At 40.2% G+C, this 20,266-nt stretch overlaps 2 protein-coding genes across 2 annotated transcripts in view; one reads left to right on the top strand and one right to left on the bottom strand.

Annotated features, from left to right (window-relative positions):
- Positions 1 to 20,266, top strand: part of LOC130413781 (ankyrin repeat domain-containing protein SOWAHB) — a 99,152-nt gene that overhangs the window by 25,428 nt on the left and 53,458 nt on the right. Inside the window, exon 2 of the mRNA XM_056739200.1 lies at positions 19,680 to 19,973. Within this exon, the coding sequence (XP_056595178.1) occupies positions 19,680 to 19,973 (294 nt within the window). The remainder of the gene's footprint in view (positions 1 to 19,679; positions 19,974 to 20,266) is intronic.
- irx5b (iroquois homeobox 5b) lies at positions 3,716 to 6,373 on the bottom strand. The gene is made up of 3 exons (XM_056739201.1): positions 6,010 to 6,373; positions 4,878 to 5,283; positions 3,716 to 4,455 (listed from the first exon to the last, which is right to left on the bottom strand). The coding sequence occupies exons 1-3, from the start codon at positions 6,229 to 6,231 to the stop codon at positions 3,998 to 4,000; spliced, it is 1,086 nt and encodes a 361-aa protein (XP_056595179.1). The 5' UTR covers positions 6,232 to 6,373; the 3' UTR covers positions 3,716 to 3,997.

Consider the following 20,266-nt stretch of genomic DNA (forward strand, 5'->3'; position numbering starts at 1 on the left):
TGCTCAACTGATCACTCGTGCACTTCCCATGCACTTTTTATTAATGCGATTTTAGCTTTGTAGAATATACCTGTGTGAAACAATAGCATTGAACGTGGCCTACATCTGTAAGGAAGTACACGCTTTTATCCCATTGGTGTATCAGCACAAAGAAGTTCTTATCTAGACAGTTTTGAGTTTATTTCATGTACTGCTGTTTGTGTGGGCACACACACTTTAAACCGTTTAAAGACACAGTGCACACACCTACAAAAATGTCTAAAAAAGTAATCATCAGCACAATCACATGGCAATTCAAAATGATCATATTTGTATGTTGAAGTACAATCTGCATTTACATTACAATAAAATGTGGGTTTAAGTTAAAGTTGAAGTTAATTTTGGAATGCTAATTTTGGCGCCTCAATACTGAATTGCGAAAATAATGTTTTCGACCCCAAAGGCTCACTTAACTCTCGACTCATCTGCTGTGATAATAGTTCTGCTCCAAAATTACTCCAACAGTTCGGCAAGTGTTGCAATTATTTTAACATCAAAAATAAATAAGCTTTTAGATAAAAAATTAAATAAAATCAATCATCCAGAAAAGCACGTCCAATTTTGAGAGCCATTGCATTTTGCTCAAGTAATTTTCTTATGACAAATAATCAAAACAGGTTTGCTTTTTTAAATTATTCACAGTCTTTCAGGTGAATAACCAAACAAGACTCGACATCCGAAGACAATGTTAGGTTGCATATCTTAATTGGGCAATCATCCTTCGGCACGCTGTTATCTGCTCGTCGGGCTCTTATCGAATGGTGCATGTGACGACAGCAGTCTCATGTTACGTTCGTGGCTTTGCGGCGAACGAAGCGTTATTTGCGCTGCAAGGACGGGAGTTGCAAAGGGCCGCAGAGGCTCCTAATGATGCTTTCAATTAAAGAGGAGCCCTGGGGCTACAGCGCAGCTGTCAGTTTCAAACGCCTCCTTCTCTTAACGCCCGCCGGAGCCTCCGCGGCGTGCGGGAGTGTTTAAGTCAATATTATTTTAGAGACTGCCTCCCATCTATTATTGAGTAAATTGAGCCATCAGCGTCTCTGGCCGTTTTCAACCCTAAATGAAATCTATTTGCCAAAGGCCTGAAGGACCTGCAGAGATAATATAGAAATACAGTGTGCGGGGAGCTTGTTTGGAGAATGAATAATTACTGCAAGGAAAAGTAGTTTACGCTGGATTACATGTGTCAACATTTTTGGTAGTGAAACATAAGAAACTAACTTGCCAGTGCTTTAAAATTGTGGTTTTCAACTGCAGGTTGAAGGCAACAGGGAAAATAATGCTAAATGCAAAAAATAATGCAAGAAAACAATTCTTTGTCTTTTTGATCTCAGAACAGTCATGCGGATTCATTTGTCTAAAAACTGTTAGGCAAGTTAGGTAGATTTATTCTTTTATCTTCTAATAACACAGCACAGCATGTAAAATCGCCAGTGTTAAAAAGGTCAAATTAACTCTCACAGTGTATATGTAATCTACACTTTGAGAGTGTGGATTATATGTACACTGTGAGTGTACATTTTACTGTCCTTCAGGTACACTTGTACTAAGAATAAAATATTTGTTTGGTGCGATGAATTATTGTTTGCAATGAGCATGAACTAATCTATATTAAAGAGATATTTATATTTTCATATTCAGAATGTTCATGAGTTTTATTCCTTCGGAATTAAACGTGCCTGACATGATTTTGGGCGGAAGTGAAATAGATGTCATTGAAATGTGCATATTGTTGGAACTTTTTTGTAATATTACTAGATAACAATATTCAATACCTCTTGTGACACAATTCATTTAATTACTATGCTTGCACATCTCTGATATCAAAAAAGCTTGGCAAAAACAGAAGTAAAATAATCTGAGAACTGCTCAAAATCGAACTCATTTAATATGAATGAGTACAAATGATTGACCAGGCATCTTTACCCTCACAGTACATCCTGTGAAAAAAAAAACATTTTTAGAAAGTGCTAATTTGATATTCAGTAGTTTGACTCCAGGCTGAAGTGGGCGAGAGGTAATATGAACATCCAACAATTCAGCTTGTGCTGTCTGGCACGTTAGTGTCTATTCACTATGCATGAAAATACTATTTTAGTCTGAATCGATCAGATCGAAATCAATGCTTTTAAAAGCTTTACACACCATTAAGTTAAGAGCAAAAGCATGCTTGCTTTAGAAACGGCACAATTATATTAAACAGGGTGTGAAGACGAGTGAACAAGCTTTGTCTTATCACCTTCTATCATACAGACTTGTACTCATAGACTTTAAAAACATTTAATATTATATAAAATGTACATTAAAAGTCATCCACTATACAATTATCCTGCGTATGTACTTCTTTTAAAAAAATATAATATTCCTGAGAGGAAATTGTAGACAATTATCAGACACAAACTGTGTCATATGCAAAGAAAAACATAATATTGCCTGGTTTCACTATAAAACTGACTTTATGTATTTCCTAAAAAAAGACTTTTTATTAGCAAGCAAAATATGTCTTTTGTAAGTATAACAGGTTAAATATTTATGTGATAATAAAGGATGTTATATAATTTCTTGCAATGACATAGCTGGAGGAAAGTGTCACATGTAAACATACAGTATATATATTTTTCCACAACCCCAATTTTGAAATGGAACCCCATTTGTAGTTTAAAACCCTCCTTATAAAGAAATAAAAAGGAAAATAAGTGTGTTGAATGCTACATTGGTACAAGTGGACAGAAGATGATTGGATAGTTTTGAAGGAGCATCTTTGGTTACAAAGCTTTGAATTCACTGGATTGTGAAAAAGCATTGCACCTTGTACTCAAACTCTGAATTTACCCAATGGATTAGCGAGCTTTTCAAATCCTTGCAGCCTCTTTTCATGGTTTTGTGTACAAAAACGTTGTATTATCCCTGTAACCCACAGGGCCTGAGTCGCTTCTGTGATGTTTGTTGATGTTGGACTCCGCCGTTCGAGCAGAAATGGAGAATTGGTGGTAATCCTCTCTTTCTTGCCAAGAGTTTACTAAATTTTGAATTTACACGTTTAATCCCTTTTAAAATGGTCTTTTGAACATTTTTAGCCCCTCACTGTTCCCCATCACTTCAATACAGGTTTCATGTTCAGATGCTGTATGGAGCATAAATTTAATATCTCCTCCATTTAAGAGTGCTGTCCCATAATCCCCTTGCAATAAACGTTGATTTGTGCTATTTAAATATACAATTTATCCGCTGTATTAAACCCAGGAGGCGACTATAACAGTTATTGAGTGATTTCTTTAAGTCCATAAGTGAAGCACAGTTGTGAGCAAATCTGGAAGGCACTGCACAATGTTCTTAAAGAGTGATGAATAATCCTCATGGGGTTGAAATATGTGTTAAGAATAGCTTGAGTTAAACAAATACAAGTACTATATTGTCTTGACATGAGGTCTTCTGAACCTGATGCCAAACCTACAACCCTCTGTCTGTCATATCTTCCAGTGAAACAGTCAAAACTGCTTTTACATTAAATTTTTCTTAACACATGATTGCTAAATACAGGGAAAGTTAACCTATGTAAAATAATGTTATAGTGCATGGTAAGCCAAACCATTGATCATGTGTTAATGAATAAATCCCAAAATTATAGCTGTGTCATAAAACATCTTAAGTTTTGCAAAACGGCACAGATGATCAGGCATACTATATGAACATCCAATAAAAACGATTGTATGAAGTATTAAATAATTGATACTTGTAACAGCAGATTGGGATTACAAAACTTTTTTAAATGACTACTTTGGCCTCTTGCACGAACATGTTACATTGAATGGATATATTTTAAGAAAAATAACATTTCAGCATTAAACTTGACGTCATTCCTAAGTGTTTAAAACGTCACGCGTCTCTATAAATTAGAAGCATACCCCAGCTGTTTAATTTGCACAGGAGATAACAATAAATTAAAGCGCTGATAAGGCTAGAGAGTGAGTTCGCTGTCTCTGTGTAACGCAGTCTGGGTTATTCCGATCTGATGTTTGGGGTTGGATTCGTGCAGGGATCCGAATGCGCTATAGTTCGTGAAGCCCAGTCGGAAAGCAGACGTGTAGTATAAATGTCTCGGGGGATACGGGCAATGCACGGGTGACCCGGCGGGTGATGACCCCCCTGATGTTTCGTCACACCTCTTATCGGACGTAGCCATTTCAGCAAGAGACCACAGTTTGGGTTTGGGGGTCGGGTTTGCTGAATGAATGACAGATGTGGGTTTGCAGTTCTCACTGGGGGGCTTCGGGCTTTCTCTGTTGTCGTTTAGGGGAGAGGAGGTTGTGGCCACCGGAGACTCGGGTTCTGTCCGCTTCTCGTGTTCTTCACAGTCGATTATAACACGATCCATCGCGTCGTCGTCTGTGTGCTTTTCTGAACAGTCGTCGCGAACTGCAACATGACGTTAAACAAAGAAACCATTAAGATTTTTTGGCTTATAAGCACTGGCGGGACCTTTTTCATATTTATGTGTGGAAGTCTGCCCTTTTAAGTATGCCCGAATAACGAATCTAATGCAGGATAATAATTTTAAATTGAACATAAAAACAACATAACATTAATACTTAGGTAAATCTTCAAATCATTTAAATTTGATCTATTAATATCATATGGAGCCTTTAAAGAATACTTAACTTGAGTCTATTGTTGCAATCACCGACTTCAATATTATACGCCTATTACACATTTATTTTAACAAACGTATCGGTAATAATTATTATTAATATTATAATTACCATAATGATAATTAACATAACAATCAAGACATAAAAAAACACATAAGAAAGTGAATTTATAGGAAACTAAATGCACACCTGAATCTTTGATCGTCTCTGTTGTTTGGGTGGTCTTTAGCGGTTCATCATCTTCATCGTTTTTCTCTAAATCAATGCTGTCCCCATCATCCTCATCCTCACTCCTGTTTCGTGGTGTCCAGCTCATCTTATTTTCTTTTTTCAGTCTCCTCCGTGCGTTAGCGAACCAGGTGGACACCTGAGTCAGAGTCATTTTGGTGATGATGGCCAGCATGATTTTCTCACCTTTAGTAGGATACGGGTTTTTTCTGTGTTCACTCAGCCAGGCCTTCAGGGTGGCGGTGGCATCTCGGGTGGTGTTCTTCCGGTATGCGGAGTCTCCAAACGGGTACGCACCCAGTGGCCCAGCGTACGGGTGGTAGCCCATAGAGCCTGTTACACCTGGTGAATGGTCGTATGAGGAGCCCTGGGCAATGAATTAATAAAGATGATTATACACTAATGATTTATCTTGGCTCGGCTCTGCTGTTTACATGTGTCAGAACAGGGCGGACAGTTTGTAAAGTGCATCTTTACACAAATAAAAATATTTAATTTATACTGATCGAAAGCAAATAAAATACGTTATTTATTTTTTTCGTTTTACCTATTAATATTCCGAACAATAAACATCAAATGAGAAAATCTGTTAACTTTTGTAAAGGTTGTTTCTATTATGTAAACTACATTTGTTAAAAACAAAAAAAGCGTGATAGTAAAATAGATATTGTCTGTATTTGTTTTGGTTATATTTATTTTTTTATAAAAACATTCCAATAAAAAATAAGGAGAACGACAAACGAATCACTGATTATTAACTTGTAAGTTTTTATTTCATTTTCAGTTTGTATGTAATTGAGCTTTTATGTTTCTTTGTTTTAAAACGAAATAACTAGGAATAAGAAACGCAACAATTTTTTAACTTTTTTTTTAAAAGTTAAACCTATTTTGGTTTCTCTAGAGAAAAGACAAATCAACACATTTCACGTTAAATTCTTTTTTTACTTAATGAACTTTATTCGACAGTGGCTTTAAAAGTTAGCTCTGGAGCTCAAAGATAAACGCAGCACGCATGATTATAATGTCATAAATTATTACAATAAACGACAGTAAAAGCTCTCCGAAATCCAATATGTCTGTGAATAAAACTCACCACATAAGTAGTAAAAGGGACTGTAGATTCAGAACTGTACTGGATTGAGTTAAAGGCGGTAGTGTTGCTGAAAGCTGTGGACGCGTACGGGGCAAACGCCGAGCCGCCGGAGGATCGTCCCAGATCATGTGTGCGCGGGCCCGTGATCGCACTGGACGTGTGCGGAGGGCACGAGTACAGGGAGAGTGAAGACTGGTACAAGTATCCTGGAGGAAACGCCATGGCTGAATTACAGTCTTCCCAAAAGTCCAAGAGTCGGGACACTCATCATCTGTGCCATCCAAATGAAGATCACAGTATTAAACAGTATTTCAGCTCTTGATGATAGACATGTAAATGTAATTTTCTGATCGGCTGTGGGTCTTCTGTGGGGGAAGTCTCGGCGAGTGTCACAGAGCTCCGTCCGCTTCCTCATGGATAGCCATTGAAAGAAGGAAAAGCTCAAGCTGAGTTTTCCTGCCCATCTCTCTCTCTCTCTCTCTCTCTCTCTCAAATAACACACCTTCGCACTTTCTGTACTTTATCTTGCCAAAGGGGGCGCTGACACATGGACGCGGTTTTGGGTTCAGTCCCCATGAGCTTTTAGCCACAAGAGCGAGTCCTATTTATGATTTTAATGATCCCGGTTAATCTATATTACATTTACGATAATTCAAGGATCATAACGAGTTGAAAGATAGCTGGCTATAAAGCAATGGGAAAAGGAAGAACGATGTAAAGGTTAATAATGTTTTTAAAGTGTGTCGCCACTCGCCACGTTCTGTTGGCTCTCAACATATTTGACTTGAAAGGTTTTATTCAGGTCGGCCTTTTTATTTTTTCAATTTTGATGAATGAGATTGGATGGCAGCACTAGAGGACGCATGTGAGTCTATCCATTGCATTGCGCTCCATGCAGGATCTGATGCGCACAGGAGTTCATGCACTAATAGCATGTCTGAAATGCACCGGGAATGTTACGAGCTCTCTTATGAAAAATACTTTGCTCAGACTACATGCAAGAAATGCAAGAGCCAGTCCGCTGGAAAAGGTATATATGCGTATAGCCTATATCTGCACTTTATATGCGAGATTAGACCATGAGAGCACAAATTGTTAAGGCCAGGTTATTACATTAAAACTGTTATTAAACTGTTTATCCAGGATAATTCTTTAGACACCTCTCGACAGAATCTGTAGATATATTGAATTCTATGAATTCTTGCGTTGAATTATATGACCAAATGTAAACACATGCACATAGAGAATTGATCTAATCCCATTTGCGAGTTCTATTAATAGACTTTAGCACGTAATCCTCACGTGTAAACTGCAATGAAGGAGAACTATACATTATGAAGCATTTGGAGTTCATATCAATGTACACCTGTTGACTCTCAAACACCTATTTCTACTTGGGCAAGTTTTTTCCTATTTGCAGATATTTCATTTATTGATAGTTGTTTTGATAGTTGAGTTTTACTTCATTGCTTGAGTTGATTTTATCAGATATTAAGAGTTTTGATTTGTGGTTAGATGCTAGTTCCTCAGACCAGGAAAGCCTTATGGAGGACATTGTCATAAAGGAAAAGGTAATTCAGTGGTGCTTTGAAATTGTCTTGACAATCTTTCACAGTTAAAAAATTATCAATTCCCATCACAATTCATAACAATATGTCTTGTTAAATGAAACGATGTTAATATACCGACCCAAGTTTTTGAGGGATGAGATGGATTAAAGGGATGGTTCATGCAAAAACTCCATGTTATATGTATTATGTGTTACTCAAGTATCATGTTATTAACCTGTTTGAAGTTTCCTAAGAACACAACAATGTTAGGATGGATGTTAAATTATAACAGCCTCAATCAAAATTTTATGAGAAAAGAACACAACGTAAGAAAATCCCATAAAAAAACAAATAAAGTACTGGCAGAAAATCACCAGTATATTGTCCATTATTTTACAAAATTTTGAGATAATGCTAAAATGCAATTTAATGCAGTGCAAAATGTAAAATACAGGTAAAACCACTGTAACAATAAATACGGAAAATTCATTCATATCAATACAGTATATTGTGCCCTATTTTATCGGATTGCAGAATTTACAGTGTCTGACATTCAACATCCAAATTTTCTCCAACCTCTTAAAAGCATGCCTGAGCACAAAACGTAGTATAAAACATAACATATACATAATTAATAACATAAAATATATATATATTCCATTCCATTCCATTTTCTACCGCGTATCCGAACTACCGCGGGTCACGGGGAGCCTGCGCCTATCTCAGGAGTTATCGGGCATCAAGGCAATATATATATATTTTTTTTAAATAAAATAAATTCTGTTTGTTTCAATTAATGATGGTAATCTCTACAATGGATTTAAAAAGGCTTTTCCCTGAAGCATGCATTCTGTTTGACCTACAAAAAATAAATAACAACAATAAATGGCCAGATGTTGACTTTAAACTTTAAGATTACTCTAAGTTAAATCCTACTTTTTGTTTTAAGTTAACACCATGAACATTCTTCTCTGTGATAAAAAAAGCCTATGGCTTGTTCCTAAAGATCATTCAGAGAGAGTCGATAACTCCAAGGGCAGAATGAACATTGATTGACTATAATGGTGCATTAATAATGGTCTTTATTCACAGAACACTATCAGATTTAGTGCATTTTAGACAATTTTATGGTGAGATGACTTCATTACACAGTTGCTTTGCTCTTGAAAGCCGAGAGACGGATATGATCAGATGATTCATTTATAGTCTAGAAATTCAGTGCTTTGAAAATTATTGAGACATCAGGAAAACATCTGAAATGTATCTTTTGAAACTGATGAGAACAGGTTTGATATATATATTTCCACAGTATGTTCTTGAAAAACCAAAATGGACAAAATGACAGAGTAATAACAGCTGTTAGGATATATTTTGGCATTCACTTGCCTGTTTTGGCCTTGCTTAACATACAGATTTACCAAACATTGTTGGATTATGTTATCTATATCTGTGTTGACTAATTGCTTGTGAATTCCTATGTTGAGTCTTCGGCTTGGGAATCCACTAGCGTAACTAAAAATGTAGTACTGGCCAACATTAGCTCTGTTTGTTTTGGACTTTCACGTTTATCCTGTAAGGTAATTCCTATTTGTAATTCCTATTTCAGATCCTCCTGGTGCCATGTTAAGAAAATTCTGAGAATTCATCACTCAATGAGTCCTTGTTTCAGACTGTGTTGTGACCCTAAGTGGATCCTGTGGCTTGAAACTTTTAGTGTTAAGACATTGTTGTGGATATCACATGTCACTGGTTGAAAATGGGCACACCAAGGCTAGAACTGGATTAACTGATGTGTCTGCAGCAGCTGCCGACTGGAAATTGGTAGTTAAACTGAGAGTTAAAATCAAATGCTTTGTTTTTCGTATCATTGCCTACTGCTAAAGATATCCCCTGCAATGAATATTTACTGTTTGGAATTGTGCATTTGTACTGTTAGTAACAGTCTTCAGATTCAATTGGCCCATTAGGAATCCAACAGTGATAATATTAAATATAATGGAGATGCTGTTTGTATAACTACAATCATTACAAACTACAGTACAGTGACCAAGAAACATGTCATGATGATTTGGACATACATTGGAACAAAACACTTAACTTATAAGGAATTTATTTGACAGAACTAAGAAATAATACACTTAATTTCAACCCACCCGTTCTAGGCTAGTGTCTATTGAATTTCAACTAAATCAAACATCAGGAGTGACATAAAGTCATTTAACAGCAATGTGAAAGACTGGCAGCATGACAAGTGACACAAACTGTGATCTGTAAAAATCGAGGTCATCACATAGACAGTTTTTTTGAACTGTTCCTAAATACATGTACTCATATTACTGTTGTATTACTTAAAGGACCATTGTGTAATTTTTAGTAGCATCTAGCAGTGAAGTTGTGAATTGCAACCAATCTCTCATTCCACCTCTCTCCTCTTTCTTTTTGAAGCACTACGTCGGCCGAGAGAGGATTAACATTTTGTTATGTTTTTACTTATTTTCAGAATGAGATAACATATTTACGAAACGCATTCTGCAGTTAGTCTGTTTAGGTGTACTGTAGAAACAACATGGCGACATGTTAACAACATCCCATGCCAGGGGAACCGCACTGTATGTAGATTAATAGCTCATTTTAAGGTAAGAAAAACACAACGCTTCATGTAAGGTCTTTATACACATCTCAAGACATGTATATAGTATTGCATTTCTGTCAATAGATCCTCCAAAAAACTACACACTGGTCCTTTTAAAGTGAATATGAACTTGTTGTCTTCGCAGTATTTGAGGTCTAAAATTACAGAACATCTTTTGTGTCATTTTGACCTGTTTCTCCACTTTTCATTTTCTGTAAATATATGCAAATAGAAAAATATTTTTAGCTGAAATTTAAGAGAAATATTGTTACACTTTAAACAATGATTTGAGGTTTTAGGAGTTAATTCAACTAAAACATTGAGTGTACTTAAGATATCAAGTTTACATGTGCCCAACTCATCAGTATTTTCAGAATAGTTCAGGCAACATACGTTTGTAGCTGACTGCTGTTGTCTGGGCAAATTATGCAGTTTATTCTTTTAATGATCTCAATATTCAAACTTAGATATATTGGTCTTAGAAACCTGGTCAAATACCCATAAACTCTTTGCACTTGAATATTTTGAGAATTTATGCTTGGTTTAAACAATAAAAAAAGGACGAGATATTTAAATAATTGTCAATAAAATGTCATAGAGGTTTAAAATAATATTGATGTTGTTTTGTAATAAAAATAACAGACCCTCCGGGTTTGCTTTGCTTAACCTGGATTCTGTTCGATGTTTCCTGTTTACCTCCAAACACATTAAGTTCCACCTCTAAATGCAGTTTGTTGTATTTTTCTATGGAGGAAGAATCAAGTTTAATGTCTGACACAGAGTCAGGAATTCTTTTTAATATACTCTGTTGTACTATTCTTAAATATTACGTTAAGCTCACTTAACTACAATTTCTGTATGCTCAGTTATTATTAGGTTTAGTTTGATTTTTGTTCAACTGCACATTTTTGTGACAAATACATGTACGTTGAGTTTACTGACACTCTTGTGTTCCAAACTTAATTGAGTCAACCCAACAATATATCTTAACATAGTCTAGTTGGGTCAACAAATCATCTTTTACAGTGAGGAACAGGTCTGAATGTAAAAATGTATGATCACTCAAAACTGGGTTTCCCAAATTTTATTTTGTATATGGTTAAGATAAGTTAAAATTAGTTGAAATAACCCAGCAAGTATTTAGAAAAGTCAAATGCTTTAAATGGTCTGCAGTCCAAGACGAATCCGTCATTGTCCAGAAAGGCCAAAGTACAACAAGCAGCTACATGCTCACAGTGTTTTCTAATTAATTGCAAAAGGCTTGAATTACACATTCAACCATTATGTAGGAAAACAATTTCAGTTACCTCTTCAGTTACCAATCTTTGTGAAATGAATACCCATTGGCCCCAACTGTTTAAACCTTCTTAAATGGAGGGACATTTTACAGAGACATTCTTGTCTAATGAAAGACACAACGTGCCAGTTGAAATGGAGGCAGTAACAGCTGTGACATGTGGAGGGGATGCTGGGATATTTTAATGTGACGTTTCACTGAAGAGAGATTTCCTGGTCTACAGTCTCTGGAACTGTGGGAAATAGCTTCAGTTACAAAGTCTTGTATTGGATTTCTAACTTTATGATGGTTGTTTGCAAAATGTGTGGATGAGTGAAGGAAAATTTTAATTAATGTTAAATAAAAAGGAACTACACGATTTTTAGTAAAAAATGTAAAGTAGTCACACAGGGCTAAACACCATACCTTTTTCTGATTATTACTTTAAAAGTCGTTGTCCTATCAGAACATTTCAATCTTTTCAAGTTTACTTACTTTTTTAATGGTTTTTATATGCGTGTTCTGTTTTCCCATAACCCAAACCTTTCCAGAATTTGAAAATCTATAAAATATTACTAAGGTGTAAAATAAAAGGAATGTTAATGTAAGATATAAGAAAAACAATTTGATAAATCCAGAAAACAAAGACAAAATGTAGGTTGGGCATTGTTAGTAAATTATAAAGTATGGATACTTGGAAATATTGTTTTTACATAAGTTTATTTTCCAAAAGTCTGTAATTGAAGAAATGCTCACACATGGATACCACTTAATTCTTAATGAACATGGGTGCTGCTATAAATGACTCAAAGTCTGCTGGGAATTCTCTTTCCAAATGAAGTGTATGGAGGTTGAGTCTGGTCTGGAGTCTGACAGATGAACTGTGGTTAATGGCCACTTACACAGGGGTCTCATCTCCACTGGGCCGTGTACACACATCAGCAGGTGACTAAAACAGCCACTGCACTTGTCAAACTGTCACATTACTGGCTAATGAAGAGTAATCATGCCTACGTTGAGTGAAATGTTATTCCTCAGCTTAAGGGTATTTGTGCTTGTCAACCCGTTTTAGATAAGGACAGAAAAAGACGGCATGATGCAGTTATGAGTAAGATAAGAGGACATTAGTGTGATAATGCTTGTTTAATGATGGTTTCTTGTGCCTGTAGGGAGCTGTTCAAACCTCATGTTCATTATGGAAATCATGGTAGAGTTCTGTAGTATAACGTTTATAAAAGACACTTCACAGATTTAGCCTAAATTGAGATCTCACTCCGAAGACAAAATGCTTTTTTATAATTTTTTTACTTGATAAACTTGTATTTCACATAATGAAAAAATACTTGACTTTGGTTAAAGGCTTGAAAAATGGAGTTAACTACAGTTTGTTCTAGATCTTTTTTGTTTCTGTAATGCTGTAGAAAGGGATGAAAAGAACTTGTAGTTAATTTGGTAATACTTTGTTTGTTAATCCATCCATCCATCCATCCATCCATCCATCTTCTTCCGCTTATCCGGGGCCGGGTCGCGGGGGCAGCAGTCTAAGCAGGGATGCCCAGACTTCCCTCTCCCTAGACACTTCCTCCTGCTCTTCCGGGGGGACACCGAGGCGTTCCCAGGCCAGCCGGGAGACATAGTCCCTCCAGCGTGTCCTAGGTCTTCCCCGGTGGGACATGCCCGGAACACCTTCCCAGGAAGGCGTCCAGGGGGCATCCGGAAAAGATGCCCGAGCCACCTCAGCTGGCCCCTCTCGATGTGGAGGAGCAGCGGATCTACTCTGAGCTCCTCCCGAGTGACCGAGCTTCTCACCCTATCTCTAAGGGATCGCCCGGCCACCCTGCGGAGAAAGCTCATTTTGGCCGCCTGTATCCGGGATCTTGTCCTTTCGGTCATGACCCACAGCTCATGACCATAGGTGAGAGTAGGAACGTAGATTGACCGGTAAATCGAGAGCTTCGCCTTGCGGCTCAGCTCCTTCTTCACCACGACAGACCGGTACAGCGACCGCATTTCTGCAGAAGCTGCACCGATCCGTCTGTCAGTCTCCCGTTCCATCCTTCCCTCACTCGTGAACAAGACCCCCAGATACTTGAACTCCTCCACTTGAGGCAGGAACTCTCCACTTACCTGAAGTGAGCAAGCCACCCTTTTCCGACTGAGAACCATGGCCTCAGATTTGGAGGTGCTGATTCTCATCCCAGCCGCTTCACACTCGGCTGCAACACGTCCCAGTGCATGCTGGAGGTCCTGGTCTGATGGGGCCAGCACGATGACATCATCCGCAAAGAGCGGAGATGAAATCGTGTGGTCCCCAAACCCGACGCCCTCCGGCCCCTGGCTGCGCCTAGCAATTCTGTCCATAAAAATTATGAACAGAACCGGCGACAAAGGCCCTGCCGGAGTCCAACATGCACCGGGAACAAGTCTGACTTACTGCCGGCAATGCGAACCAAGCTCCTGCTCCGGTCGTACAGGGACTGGATGGCCCTTAGCAAAGGGTCCCGAATCCCACACTCCCGGAGCACCCTCCACAAGATGCCGCGAGGGACACAGTCGAATGCCTTCTCCAAATCCACAAAACACATGTGGATTGGTTGGGCAAACTCCCATGAACCCTCCAGCACCCTGGAGAGGGTATAGAGCTGGTCCAGTGTTCCACGACCGGGACGGAAACCACACGGTTCCTCCTGAATCCGGGGTTCTACCATCGGCCAGATTCTCCTCTCCAGTACCCTGGCATAAACTTAACATAAACAACCCCTCCTTGAACTGCCACCTTACCGTTGTGGAGGGGTTTGAGTACCCGAAAGACCCTAGGAGCTATGTTGTCTGGAGCTATATGCCCCTGGTAGGGTCTCCCAAGGCAAACAGGTCCTAGGCGATGGGTCAGACCAAGAGCGGTTCAAAAAAAACCTTATGATGACGAAAAAAAATCTAGGACCGTGACGTCGCCCGGCATTGCGCAGCCAGGGCCCCACCCTGGAGCCAGGCCCGGGGTTGGGGCTCGTATGCGAGCGCCTGGTGGTCGGGCCTTCCCCCATGGGGTCCGGCCGGGCTCAGTCCGAAGGAGCGACGTGGGGCCACCCTCCCTTGGACCCACCACCTACAGGAGGGACCGTAAGGGGCCGGTGCAAAGTGGATCGGGTGGTAGTCGAAGGCAGGGGCCTCGACAACCCGATCCCTGGACGGGGAATCTAGCTCTAGGGACATGGAATGTCACCTCTCTGACGGGGAAGGAGCCGGAGATTGTGCGTGAAGTTCAGAGATTCCGACTAGAGATAGTCGGGATCACCTCTACGCACAGCTTGGGCTCTGGAAGCACACTCCTCGAGGGAGGATGGACTCTTCACTACTCTGGAGTTGCCCAGGGTGAGAGGCGGCGGGCTGGTGTGGGTTTGTGTATAGCCCCCCAGCTCAGCCGCCATGTGTTGGAGTTTACCCCGGTGAACGAGAGAGTCGCTTCCTTCGGGTCGGGGATAGGTCTCTCACTGTCGTGTGTGCCTACGGGCCAAATGGCAGTGTAGAGTACCCGGCCTTCTTGGAGACTCTGGGAGGGGTGCTGGAAAGTGCCCCGACTAGGGACTCCGTCGTTCTGCTGGGGGACTTCAACGCCCACGTGGGCGACGACAGTGACACCTGGAGGGGCGTGATTGGGAGGAACGGCCCCCCTGATCTGAACCCGAGTGGTGTTCTGTTATTGGACTTCTGTGCTAGTTACAGTTTGGCCATAACGGACACCATGTTCAAGCATAAGGGTGTCCATCAGTGCACATGGCACCAGGACACCCTTGGCCAGAGGTCGATGATCGACTTTGTGGTTGTTTCATCTGACCTACGGCCGTATGTCTTGGACACTCGGGTGAAGAGAGGGGCGGAGCTGTCAACCGATCACCACCTGGTGGTGAGTTGGATCCGATGGCGGGGGAGGATGCTGGACAGACTCGGCAGACCCAAACGTACTGTGAGGGTCTGTTGGGAACGTTTGGCCGAATCGCCTGTCAGAGAGATCTTCAACTTCCACCTCCGGCAGAGCTTCGACCAGATCCCGAGGGAGTCTGGAGATATTGAGTCCGAGTGGACCATGTTCTCCACCTCCATTGTCATCGCAGCCACTCGGAGCTGTGGCCGTAAGGTCTCCGGTGCCTGTCGAGGCGGCAATCCCCGAACCCGGTGGTGGACACCGGAAGTAAGGGATGCTGTTAAGCTGAAGAAGGAGTCCTATCGGGCCTGGTTGGCTTGTGGGTCTCCAGAGGCAGCTGACAGGTACCGACAGGCCAAGCGGACTTCAGCCCGGGTGGTTGGGGAGGCAAAAACTCGGGCCTGGGAGGAGTTGGAGAAAGACTATCCGTCGGCCTCGAAGAGATTCTGGCAAACCGTCCGGCGCCTCATGAGGGGGAAGCAGTGCCCTACCAACGCTGTTTACAGTGGAGGGGGGCAGCTGTTGACCTCGACTGGGGATATCATCGGGCGGTGGAAGGAATACTTTGAGGATCTCCTCAATCCCGCCGTCACGTCTTCCATTGAGGAACCAGAGGCCGAGGGCTCGGAGGCGGACTTGCCCATCACCTGGGATGAAGTCACCGAGGTAGTCAAGAAACTCCTCGGTGGCAGGGCACCGGGGGTGGATGAGATCCGCCCTGAGTACCTCAAGTCTCTGGATGTTGTGGGGCTGTCTTGGCTGACACGCCACTGCAGCATCGCGTGGCGGTCGGGGACAGTGCACTTGGACTGGCAGACCGGGGTGGTGGTCCCTCTTTTTAAGAAGGGGGACCGGAGGGTGTGCTCCAACTATCGGGGATCACACTTCTCAGCCTCCCCGGGAAAGTTTATGCCAGGGTACTGGAGAGGAGAGGGTTGTTTGTTAATATTAATTTTATTTTCTACAATTATAATTTAGTTTAAAAAGCAAAAAGATTGAAAACTTCCGGGTTTCCGGGATCTGTCACGTGGCTCGAGCGTCTGACTTCTGGGTTGTGATCGCTTCTGTGGGTTCATCAGCAGCTACGTCCACTGGAAGGTGGTTGAGGGGTCCTGCCTGGTTACTCGTCGTCTGAGCCTGTAGAATTACCAGAGACTAGCGTGAGTGTTGTGGTCTCTTCGGGAGATGATGCTCTTCTGTTGGCTTGAGCTTTTCTAGCCGACTGTGATAGACCGAGATGATCTACAGGTGTGCCGCTCTAATTTCCCCTGTCTCCATGGCAAAGCTGATTGCACACTGGGTGGCTCGTCACAATACATTTAATTTATAGGTGCCTTTCATGGCACTCAAGGACACCAAGCCGGAGTTTGTACAAAGATTTAGAAGGGAGTCCATATAATAAGGAATTACAGTAATCGATTCGTGATGTAACAAGAGTGTGCACCAGATTGGCAGTACTCTTTGTTGTGAGATCAGACCGAAGACGATAAATATTACGAATATGAAAAATGCGGAACGAGTAGTGTTATTTTTGTGTGCTTCAAACGATAAAGTGCTATCCAGGATGACACCCAAACTGTTAACCTGTTTAGATATAGATATTAGGGAATTATCAGTTGTCGAAGAAGGACAACTACACTTAATCAGGTTGTTTTGAACCAACAAGAAGTATTTCAGTTTTTTTACTTTTAAGTTGGAGAAAATTATATGAGAATCATGTTTTTATCTCTTCTAACCATTGAACAAGCGAAGACTGGGGAAAAACAGTCGAAGGTTTGGAAGACAAGTAAAGTTGGGTGACATTAGCGAAGCAATGGAACTGAACATGCTTTCTAAAAACAGAACCTTTTTGGAAGAAGATAAATGATGAACAACAGGGGTCCAAGGACAGAACCCTGTGGAACACCAGTAGTAACAATTTAAGGATTTGATTTCAACTGCTTATCTGTACAAATTGAGTGTGGTCGGCAAATTTGATCGAAACCAAGAAAGAGCTGTACCTGTAATTCACATGGTCTATTTAATAATATGGAATGTGAAATGGTGTCAAAAGCTGCGCTTAAGTCTAAAAGAATTAGTATTAATAGAAGACCTGAATCAGCTGCCATAAGTAAATCATGGGAAATCTGAGTCTCAACACTATGATCATGAGGAAATCCAGATTGAAACTGCTCAAAGAGATTGTTAGAGGAAAGATACTGCTGGAGCTGTGATGCGACAATCCTTTCCAAAATTTAAGATAAAAATTGTAAACTTTAAATAGGAGAAAAATTCTCAAAATTATTCAAATCAGCCACTGGTTTCTTACGAATCTGTGTTATTACTGCGGTTTTGAATGCAGAGGGAACAGTACCAGAAAGCCATGAAGCATGCATAATATCAGTAATAATGGACGAAATAATGGTAAACCGACTTTGACTTAACTAGTTGTAATAGGAGGATCCAATTAGCAAGTTGCAGATATAGATATTTGTGAAAGAGAGACAATTTCAGTTGGAGTTTAAAGATAGAAAAGGTTGAATGGAGAGATTGTGCAAAGGAAAGATGAATTAAACGGTAATCTGGATGCAGTACACCAAATTGCTGATGGATGTTTTCAATAAAAAAAAAGTAATAAGTGACTTCCACAGCTCCGTGGGGTAATCATTATGAGTAAAGTAGTCTGGTGGCCTTAAAACAGTATTAACTACTGAAAAAAGAGATTTAATACTCCACTCACTTGTCTCAATTAAACTACCATAGTATCATTTTTTGGCTAAGGAGAGAACAAACTTGTAATTTCCAAGTGGTCAGCATATAACTGGTTTTGCACTGTGAGTCCAGACTTATTGAATAGTCGCTCTAGACGATGACCCTTGACCTTCATTTGTAGAAGTTCTGGAGAAAATCGTGGTGCAGAGACAGAAACCATAGCAGACCTAGTTTTCTGTGGAGCATAGGTATCAAGGGTCGTTTGAAGATTAATTTGTAATACTGCACTGGCTCAGCGCCCGCTCTCGTCCCAGAGCTCAGCCAAGTGCCTTCCATCATCCCAGTGCTTAGTTCAGTGCCTGACAGTGGGATGTGTTTGGGCAAAGTACACCACCCTGATTGTCCCTAATAAGATTTTTGGGAGGCCACCCCATCATGGCTGATGTGGTCATTCCAGAATCTTTCGCCACGTCCACAAAGACCTGCCAAGTGTTATGCTCTCCCTGCTTCTACACTGCGGTCATGGTCTTCTTTATAGCTACTGCAACCTTCTATAGCTCCTGTGCCCCTGTCCATGGTGTCATGACCATAGAAGCCATCTGCTACTCATGTGCCTCTATCTTCTGGGTCATGGCCATAACGTTTTTGCTATGAAAGTCATCACACCTCCCTGGAACCCAGTGCTGGCTAAATTGTCCTGGAAAAAAATTGTCTGTCGTTCTAATTTCACTTCGGGTCGGATTTGCTTCACTCGGAGTAATGTTTTTGTGCTTTGATGTTGTCTGAAGCCCCACTGAATTTTTCCATGCATAATGCTTTTATTTTGCAAGCGGGAGCATAGTTGTGGAGACACCAGTACTTTTCCTAGAATTTTAGACACATGCAGAAGATTTGAAATATTCCTGTTTGTGTTTTGTAATAAAAGGCTTAACAACAGTCAAATTGAATGTCTTGGGACATGACCTAAAGCGAGAGAGGACTTAATAATATTAAGAAGAGGCTGTTCTGTAATAAACATAGGATGTAATCAAGTGTGTGATTGAAATGATGAATGGGTCTGCTGACGTTTTGCATTACACCAAAAGAGTGTAGTAAATGCCACCGCTTTTGCATCATTTGAATTATCTATGTGGATGTACAAATCATTGCATTATCACAATTACCAATACTGTAGGTCAATAAGGCAGAATATATCAAAACTGTTATATTTTTATTTACAAGAACTGTCTTTGGTGTGAGTGATCAAATGTTTAGAAGTGCTAAGATTTCTTCCACATTTTTGACACTGTTGATTGATGTTATCTTCCACGTCAATCAAAGAACGATTATCATTATCATTTTATGTTTGATCATTTTATGTTAGATAATTGATCACAAAACAAAAACACAAGCAAACAATACAAATCATGTAAATTGAAAAGCAAATATAAAGATACAAATTTTCATAAACTTCTACTTGTAAATAATTTTAAATGGAAATGGAAAACAACACCAGTAAATAGATAAAATCCAACGCCATTCACATTTTTTTCTGAAACAACACAATAATGTGTACATACCTGTATTATGCCATTTATGCCATTTCTTTCTCTCTCATTTTAGGCATCCACGTTTGAAGTTTGTGAGAAGCTTGGGATTTCAGTAGCAAATCATTTTGTGGATTTAAAGTTTCTCACCAAAGAGCAACCAAAGCCAGACCTACAATCCACTACACCAGCACCAGCTGTGGTCTTCACAAATGTGCCCACATCCAGTCAAAGACACTCTGAAATAAACTGGACTTTTCAACTCAAAATGCGAGCACATGAGAATCTGGTGAAGCAGAGATGTAATGAATCTGAGTGTCATGATCCAGAGGAAGGGATACCAGTGGTGGTGGTTACCCAACCAGATAAGGTAAGTATATTGAGAAATTATATTCAGCTGTTCTTTGTCATTAGATGGGTCTGTCAACATAACAGTGTTTCTGCCAATCTCATATTAATCATGAGTACCTACAGAGTAATATTGCATTCTTCGTATCTTCGAAGAGAATTTAGTATGATCACATTTATAAAATATAGATACCGCTTTACGATTGTTTCCGGATACGATCGCTGGTGGAGTGTATCGAGCACAGAAATACTATATAATACGCCCAACTCGTTTTTCTTACAAATTGACCATGTTAAACATGCAGGGGTGCTGCA

Source organism: Triplophysa dalaica, chromosome 24, assembly GCF_015846415.1.
Source record: "Triplophysa dalaica isolate WHDGS20190420 chromosome 24, ASM1584641v1, whole genome shotgun sequence".
Lineage (NCBI taxonomy): Eukaryota > Metazoa > Chordata > Actinopteri > Cypriniformes > Nemacheilidae > Triplophysa > Triplophysa dalaica.